The sequence below is a fragment of the Anarrhichthys ocellatus genome, unplaced genomic scaffold (genome assembly GCF_004355925.1).
Source record: "Anarrhichthys ocellatus isolate YVR2014 unplaced genomic scaffold, GSC_Weel_1.0 scaffold79, whole genome shotgun sequence".
Classification (NCBI taxonomy): domain Eukaryota; kingdom Metazoa; phylum Chordata; class Actinopteri; order Perciformes; family Anarhichadidae; genus Anarrhichthys; species Anarrhichthys ocellatus.
In genome coordinates, this window is record NW_022280109.1 from 624,140 (window position 1) to 632,971 (window position 8,832).

At 43.0% G+C, this 8,832-nt stretch overlaps 1 protein-coding gene across 2 annotated transcripts in view; it reads right to left on the minus strand.

The window, feature by feature from the left end:
* Positions 1–8,832, minus strand: part of lrch4 (leucine-rich repeats and calponin homology (CH) domain containing 4) — a 47,348-nt gene that overhangs the window by 6,960 nt on the left and 31,556 nt on the right. For both annotated transcript variants that reach the window (XM_031874258.1, XM_031874257.1), the window contains exons 6-17: positions 8,661–8,757; positions 8,254–8,380; positions 8,025–8,113; positions 7,877–7,929; positions 4,632–4,784; positions 4,275–4,343; positions 4,034–4,088; positions 3,867–3,930; positions 2,527–2,628; positions 2,351–2,448; positions 2,110–2,247; positions 954–1,031 (exon numbers count right to left, since the gene is read on the minus strand). In XM_031874258.1, coding sequence (XP_031730118.1) covers positions 954–1,031; positions 2,110–2,247; positions 2,351–2,448; positions 2,527–2,628; positions 3,867–3,930; positions 4,034–4,088; positions 4,275–4,343; positions 4,632–4,784; positions 7,877–7,929; positions 8,025–8,113; positions 8,254–8,380; positions 8,661–8,757 — 1,123 coding nt within the window. The remainder of the gene's footprint in view (positions 1–953; positions 1,032–2,109; positions 2,248–2,350; positions 2,449–2,526; positions 2,629–3,866; positions 3,931–4,033; positions 4,089–4,274; positions 4,344–4,631; positions 4,785–7,876; positions 7,930–8,024; positions 8,114–8,253; positions 8,381–8,660; positions 8,758–8,832) is intronic.

Below are 8,832 nucleotides of genomic sequence, written 5' to 3' on the forward strand. Positions count from 1 at the left end.
GAGGAAAATACAAGGAGTTATATTAGGAGACAAGAGGGACAAAACAGAGTTAGGATTGGACTGATAAGTGTGTTTTGAAGCCATCATCTGGCCCATATATCAGTCCAACCCTGACAGGAATAATAGAGCAACACAACTGAGCTTAAAGCACATGGAGAATTCTATTCCAACTGACTAGTAGGGATGCCCCCAAACCTGGTTCTAAAGGAGTAAAAACCCGGAGTATTGCTGCGGTCCAGAGTTAACGGTTCTGCTGTCGCTACTTTAGAAGTTCTGGAGTGAGATGTCCTCGTCTCAAACCTCCTCTCTCTGTCTCTTTGTGCTTCACACACTCTCGCACGCACACACGCACACGCACACGCGCACACGCACACGCACACGCACACGCACACACACACACACACACACAGGCCCAGTACAGCATGAGACTCGCATCATGGCAGAGAGAAGAAAAAGATCTAAAGTGCGGCTACATTTGACTCCAGTAGAGGCTGAGAACAAACTCAATAAAACCTTAACCAGTAAGAGGAAACAGCAGCAGTTCATCACAACATGTAGCCAACAAGCAGAACATCAACCTGTTTGTCCACTGCAGGTAACGTTAGTGATGATATACGCAGTTTGATCAGACGAACAGGATAATCAGTGAAAAATAATCACTATGAGAATTGTTTAGCTGGGAATGTATTTTAAGGATTTTGGAACTTCTTGTACTGCTGCTCAAGAAAGTTTGTTTACACAAAAGTAAGAAAGCGACGTATCTTCTAAATTGTCACAAAATAATCAAAAAGAAGCAACAAGAGTATCGATAAGGAACCGAACCGATATTAATGAGAATACTAGTATCGATACCCATCCCTACGTACTACCGTTATGAACCTTGCGTTGATGGAAGAACATTGTGTTGTACTGAGAAGACAGAGAGTGAGAACCCAATGAGACCGGCTCTTTACCTCAGTGACGCCCAGCTTGCGACAAGCAGCAATGAAGTTTTCCACGTTGAGTCGACACTTTGCTGAGCTGAGTTTTGGCTGAAAATAATATAAAAAAACTGATTTAGGGAACTTCATGAAGCGCAATGATTGATGAAATGCTTTGCTTAGTATAAACAGTTCATTAGTTGGGATTAGGAATTCTTAAATAGTGGCTTTTATTTATTTATATTTAAGGAGAAAACACCTTTTATTATACATTAGTAAGAATTCTCCATGTTTTCATGTTTTGCAGTCGACTTGATAAATGAGTGGACATTTCCACACATCTAATTAAAAACGAGTCACGTCACTGGCTTGTATTCAAGAATTCACACTACGCTCAAATATGCCAATATTATATTATTTTAATGGATGTATGCTTTCCTATAACAGCCTAGATACCAGCTGTAAAGGAAGAATGTACATATTAATAATCAATGCACATTGAATTGATGTGATCAAACAGCCATGTGCATCGCCGCCACTCAGCCTCTGCTTTGAGACACAGTGGGGGGGGGGGGGGGGCGAGGCTTGATTTGATTGATTAGACGGGTGTTTTGCTAACAGCTAACGGATGCTAACCGTCTAACGGACACTGCTGAGTAGATCACAGCCGCTCTGCTGCTTACAGCTTGGCGAGTTAAATTTAGTGGTAAATTTGTATAAAGTCTCTTATATGAGGACTTCCAGCCGATTGGCTGAGGAGGTTACCTCAAAAATACTCCTCAATAATCAAAACGTTCCAGGGACTCGCCTCCTAGCTACTGGGCAAAGGTGACGCGAGAGTCTGTTGGATTACAAGCAGCAGCCAGAGAGCAACACACTCTGCTCTGTAGGTTGTTCAGTGTAAATACATGCATCTATCCTGTGCCTTTGTGTTGGCCGTGGACCTCACTAAATAAAGACCTGGAGACAAAGCTGAGACGCTAGTGCAGACATCGATTATAGATTACAATGACAGCAGGTCTGTAGAGATCTGCACCTTCTAGTTGCTTATGGATTGGACTTTGATGTTTGTGTTACTTCTTTAAGTTACGCAGCCTTGTGAAAAATACAAGACTGACGTGGAACCATTCAACAAACAAGTGATCATCACGCGAGGAAAACTGACTAATCCTTGAAAGGATGGACTCACTACTGCTGGGGAGGGAATGTGGATGATCGACACGGAGCGGGGTCGGATCTGATTGACCAGCTGACAGAGGACGGTGCCGTTGGATAAGGCCTCGCCCAGGTCCTCCGGTAGAGTGATCTTCAGCCGCGACTCCAGAGTCTATAAATACACAATAGGAAATGTTGTCATACATTTTTTGTGAAGAGAAAGTAAAGTCTGCCCTCAGAAAACCAGTGCATCAAACTAGCTAAAGCAGGTTTACCTTGCGTAGTTGCGTGATATCCGGTCTCTCTTCTTTAGGAGAACGCAGCATTGTGCGAGACTCACTTCTGCCAGACTCAACGAGAGTAAAGGCTGACCCTGACAAAAGACAATGGACAGTGTTGGAACGTCTGAAGCACTGAAGGTGTGAAGCGCGTGCCTTGTGCTGTTGTGTACCCGTGGGCTTGACGTTGCTGCGGGAGGAGGTGCGGAACAGGAAACTGTTGGGTCTCTGGGCCTGACCGGGTGGAGGGGACGTCTTCGGGGAGGAGGGCACGTCTGACACAAACATTTAGGTCAGAGTTACAGATGCACTCACACATACAACGTTTTTATAACCGTGAAGTCAAATGACATGACGCAAGAGGTTTGAACCAGGAGTGAGGAGGACACAGGATGGGTTGAAAGCTCAGGGAAGAGCAACTAAGTGCACCTTCATGTTTCTAAGATCAACTTTTATCCTCAGAATAATACAACATGGAATAAAGTAGTTCTTTACCTTTTCAGTCAACAAAAAGAGAAACACTTTTTAAATGCATTCATGTGTAATGAAAGGCCATAAGAGAGCGTATCCTAAATAAGACACACGACACAATAAACACATCCTAACTTATAGAAGGAACACCAAGTGAAACAATAAATAACCAGAGCAAGCCAACCTTCAGTGCTGTCGTTTACAATAATCAAAACACACAACGTGACTGTATTATGAGCTTAAGTTTATGTTTAAATCATCATCATCTAGATTCCGTCTGAACTTTAAAGACAACATGAAAGTCTCTCAAAGCTTCTGTGACTGTGATGAGAACTGCAGATTACAAGGTCAAGAATGAACTTTGAGTCTCATCATCATCCATGTTTCACATTGTGTGCAGCCAGTTTAGTTTCACCAGTGAGACAGAGGGAATGGTTGGTATTGAGACAGTCAGAGGAGACATCAGCTAATAAACAGCAGGTGGTAGACAGCAGGCTGAACCTCCGTCTGTAAACAGACACACATCAGTGGATCTAGTGACTGGATCTATATTACAGCTGTTCCTATACACACTTGTATTATGTAGTAAATAATACAGTAGCTCCTGTATTATGCAATGAAATAATAAAACCACTAAATGGAGCTTGGTGAAGTAGCGCGGGATCATGGGAGTTAGGATTGCATCAGTGTAATTCAGGAGGTTTTTACCACAGAGGTCTCCTCTCCAGAACAAACCAACCCCCTGATTAGAACTGATAATTCTGATTAAATCAGCTTCACTAAAAATCATCGATGCTGTTTGGTGGACACAGGAAGTTATGGGGCCGCAAGTCGAGCTGCCGCTAACATTTGCTCGGCTTGTTTCTCTGATAACAAACTCCACAGAGGGGCAGTCCAGCCCGGGAACCCAACACCCGGACCCCTCTTGATGTGCGGTGACAAGTGCTAAAATAAGTCTATTCTTTTTTAATGTTCCATATTATCCCTAAAAGTAAACTAAACTAGCTTTAAAAGAGACGTGTGTGTGTGTGTGTGCGCGTACCTGTTCTGCTGTTGGAGCGTTGCAGAAGTGCATAAGGAGACACTGAGCTCATCTGATCAGCACTCTAATAAAGAAGGAAAACAATTCAGCAGTTCAACAATGGAAGCACAGTCCAGCTGTGGCGCTCTCAGCTCTGCTCACTGGAGGAATAAGGGGACACTACTCACTGCACAGCGCTGCCGGAGGCCTGAGTGGGAGCTGCTGTTCTCTGGAGAGGCACCACTAGGGGGAGACACACACCAACGATTGATCACGACAGAAAAACACTTTCTACACCCTCAAACTTCTGTCCATTTGTAATTCAGCACAGACTGAGGAAACGCTAGGACGAATGAAGAGAGTAGAACTTGGAGAGCCACTCAAAGTCATAGGTCTCTGTGTTGTTGCTGTTTAAAAGGCCCTACTTACGCTGAGCTACTTCCTGTCTGTGGTGTGGTGGCCACATGACTTCCTGCTTTGGTGGAGGACTTCAGCAAACTGCAAAATTAGAGTTTTGACATGGAGAGCGTATAATTAGAGATGACAGACCTCTGACAGAGAGCTGATCCTTACTGTATGTATGGAACACACTGCTTTACACATAAAAGCTCAAATTCACTGTTCTACTGACACGGAGTCATGTGACCTGTGTCCAATCCATTCATACACTTCCTCTGGCATAAAGCATTGAAAGCTTCATAACACAGAGTTTACTGCTGACAAACGTTTCAAAATACATTTGAATTTGAAATCGTCGCTGCATAAAGAATAAGAGTGAGTATTGACCTGGCCTTCTCTCTCTGCTGCTGCTGACGCTCTCTCTCCTGCCAGATGAGGAGGGTGCCCGGCCTCCTCCGCTCCTCCAGGGTGGGGCTGGAGGGGGACAGGGGAGAGGAGGAGGCCGATGACGGGGGGCCCACCTCCACACGGAGGCTGGACCTGGAGAGGAGAAAGAGTTAGAGAATGCCAATAAGGCAAGGAAGAATTCAATATTATGATACAAATATGAAACACATTATTTGTTGAATTTGGCCAATCCTCATGACTCTGCCAACTCCACTCCAACTGTCACATAATGTCAGATTTTGAGGTATGAACTTGTTGCACCTTCCAGGAGTGAAATACCACCCAAATATTATAGGTTAACTAAGAGTTACTGTTGTCTGATTTGACTGACAGCAAATAGCCCAATCACAGCCTCAAACCATCGGTAACAAAGTAACAGCTATGGAAACGTCCATTATAGTGTTATGGTGAGAAGTCACAATGAAGCACTTTGTCCTGAGGCACACTGCTGGTTTTACCAGTAGAACGTTTAGACAAAACCAAACTAGTTATATAACCAAAAGCTTATTACAGAGCTGTTGAAATTTGAAATGTAATTTGGAAGTGCGCTGTCAATCTGTTCTTCCTCAAGTTACAGCACAGTCATCTCAATCATACCTATTCTTTATTTTCCCACATTCATTTGAGAGCCCTCTCCCTCTCTTCTAGTCCTACTATAGTCTTACAACAGTTGGACAGTAAATAGTAGATTTGTGATATGCGTTTGTTCACATTGTCTTTGAGCAATAAACTAACTTGGGTCAATCCTGGGAGCCTTCCTGCTTGAACTGTATGATATTTCATACCCGTAAAATATCTGAAGAAATGTCTGACCAGAGTTTGATAACCACCTCTCAAGACCCCAAAGTGTCCCCTTATAGATGCACACATCTTCTCTCCTTTTCATACCCAGAGGGAGGTTTTCTAAGAGCCAACGTCACAGTGCTACTGAACATGATGGGCATCTCATATATTTATGAACATCTTCACCGAGGGACTCAGAATGGCTGTGAATGTCTTCACATTAGTTGAGGTGAAACAGTAAAGGATGTAAGACAGGTCTTGTATCTTGAGAGTATGCTCTTCAATGTGTCTGTCTCAGAAACACAGGCCCGGTAAAGCAAACCCGCTCTTTTCAAAAGGCCTTTTGATGTTCTCAGCACCTTACATTCCACTATTGCACAGAAAAAAAACAAGGAGTTGTACTTTTTCTTCAAAGGATTTCAGGAGTCCAACTGGCATGGACTGAAAGAGCTACATAACATTCATCATACCCATTCTTATTATAGAGGTCTGACTCATCGAATGCACTCTAACTCTTCATTGGGGGAAAGCACCAAATGGTACAAAAGGAAGTCTAAGTAGTCACAGAGGCAACAGAAAACATCTTTACTATCAGGTTCAAGGTGAACTGTTGGGACCAGAGGCTTAGGCTTAGGTCAATATTAAACTATGTACGCAGATTACGTAAAGATTGTACATGAGGTGCATTCAGGTTCCAAGCACTTTAACAACAAGAAATGAGTACACGAAAAAGACTCAAGTCTATTGAAATGATTTGATAGACTTGCATCTTTATTCTGAAGGCTGGTTTGTGTAAAGTCATTGCATCATTCAAATGTAAAAGTCTGTTTAGAAAGTGCGTGTTCAGTTTCCATTTTAGGTCTCAGTATTCTATTTTTAGGAATCCCAAAGGAAATGTTGGAGGAAGATTTGGAACATCCGTTTGTTCAAGCTGATTGTCCAGTGAAGGAGTAACAGCTGAACTACATCTTCCTCAGTCCAGTTACCAGATCTACATCATGTCTTTACTGAGGAGTTACATGCTGAATGAATATTAGTCATTTGAGAGAGTACAGTTAATAAAAGTCAAAGGTTTAGAATAAGACATGCTGCTTGTTGCTCCAGAAGCTGAGAACAATGGCTCTGTGTCACATATTAATATTTATCCAATGGCTGAGACTCTGAATCCCAACAATGTAGTTCTCTTGGTAACGGAACAACAGAGCAGCATGATACAAGCTGCCTGCTGGGCTTCAGCACAAACGGACGTATTAAGATACAAGTCGTGTGAAATATGCTTTTATCAGTCGGTATCACTGACGATGGAGTTGGTACGCAGAGTATTTTATTTGTGCATCAAGGCGTTGATAGAGCTACAGGACCGCCTGCGTACTAACGTGCACCATTGGAGATTCCCCATGGACACGGCAAGAACTGTGGCTCCCTCACTTTGAAGAAGCTGGAACCAGAGAAGGTCTTTTGTTCTTGATAAGTCACTTAAATGATTAATGGATTATCTAAATCATAAGCATGCATTTCCTCCACCAAGTAATGAACTAATAGTTTCAGCACCGTATAATAGCGTGAACTTACAGTCGCTCTGACCAGCTTTGTTCCACATCAGCTTTCCAAAGATACACGGACATTTAGACAATGCCGTCATGTTGCCACATTGTAATAAATGTCTGGGCGAGTCGACACTGTTAACTTCCCAAGATAACAGCACCCACAAACACTCAACATGCAGTTTGACGGGCACTGCAAGTTATGGGAACAGAAGTCTATTGACTCTTCCCAGCTCTTCAAACACCGTGTGAAGTGACCTTGTGAAACCAGGACGCAGAGAGAGAAACGGTGATAAAACATCATCTGTCTTCATCACTTGGAGTGCCTGAGTACATAGTTTCCAACCAGAGAAGCCAACACACTGCAGAGTTCCGATGAAGAATCGTGACAGAAAGAGGCTGAGTACACTTAAAGGTGGAAAGGAAATGCTTTTCAAATATATTGCATACCATGATGGCACAAGAGCTGTAAACAAATGAGCTTGGAAGGTCATTAATTAGCAGCCAACGCCGAACGTGTCACAGAAAGCTGAGACACTTCCCTTAAAGCCTCTTGCTTATCGTCCTTTCCTCTCTGAAGAGGATGAACACATTTATAAAACCAAATGTTACCATTTTCTGCTTTTAACTGATGTTCCAAATTTGCGGAGTAAACCTTTTTTTCGTTTTTACTTCAAACATATATTCCAGTTTTTATGTGAAATCAGTATTCCAGTTTATACTTTAAACCAATAAACCAAGCTTTAAAACAATATTCCTTTTGTTGTGCCATAAATCCTATTGCCGTTTTGTGTCGTAAACTTACTATAAACAAAGCGTGCCATACAAAGGGTATGTTTTACAGGAGGGTTAACAAACCGTTTGCATGTTGTGTCCTGGGTGTGGGACGATGAAGAGCTCTCCTTCTGCTCCTGGAAATCAACGACACAATCACTAACCTTGTTGTGAGAGAACACACAAGGCAAGATGTTGAGCAACAACACATGGGTCTGAGAATGACTGGTACCAGAGGAGGTGCTGGATTCCTCCTGATCGCCTCCTCTTCTTCTGTCATACTGCTGTCAATGAAGTCCACATGCCCAGCATCCCCATTCACTGCAAAGAGTGTAGAAGGGTCTTAAGAGTTTCTCTATATGTGAAAACAAATCTACGGTTTCAGAGAGACCTACATTTTTTACACAACAATACACTTAATTACATGAACTACAGATTAAAGCATGTCTGTCCTTCCTCACCTTTGTTAGCTTCCAGAGGAGATCCACTCTCCTCCTCCTCTTCTTCTTCCTCCTCCTCCTCCAGGTTCCTCTGGTCTCTGCTGACCTCAGCCATGCGAAGGGAACGCTCTGAGAAGTCATCTGCTGACTGGACACAAAGACAGATTGGAGTCATTGATCTGAAGTAGGTTGTTAACACTATAGGATCAGTAGGCTGCATTTCATTTGTATGGTTGTTTTTGTCTAGGATGCTTTTTTCACTTGTGAGATACACATCTCTGACCGTTCATCAGCATCATCAGATCTTAAATGCAACATTAGTACAATCACATACTTCTGTTTGATCAACATATTATGAGATGATGTGGTCACTTGGGACACATATCAGGGCCGTGTACAAATGACGGAACTGTCTAAAAGAGTTTTACCTCATTCCCAGACCAGCGCTTGCTGCCGCTGTCGACACTGTTGAAGCCAGAATCCAGCCCTCCGAACTGACCTGTGAACAGCTCCTGGTCTGACAGACTGCAGGGAAACATGTCGAACACACATTAGGATAAGACACACACACACACACACACACACACACACACACACACA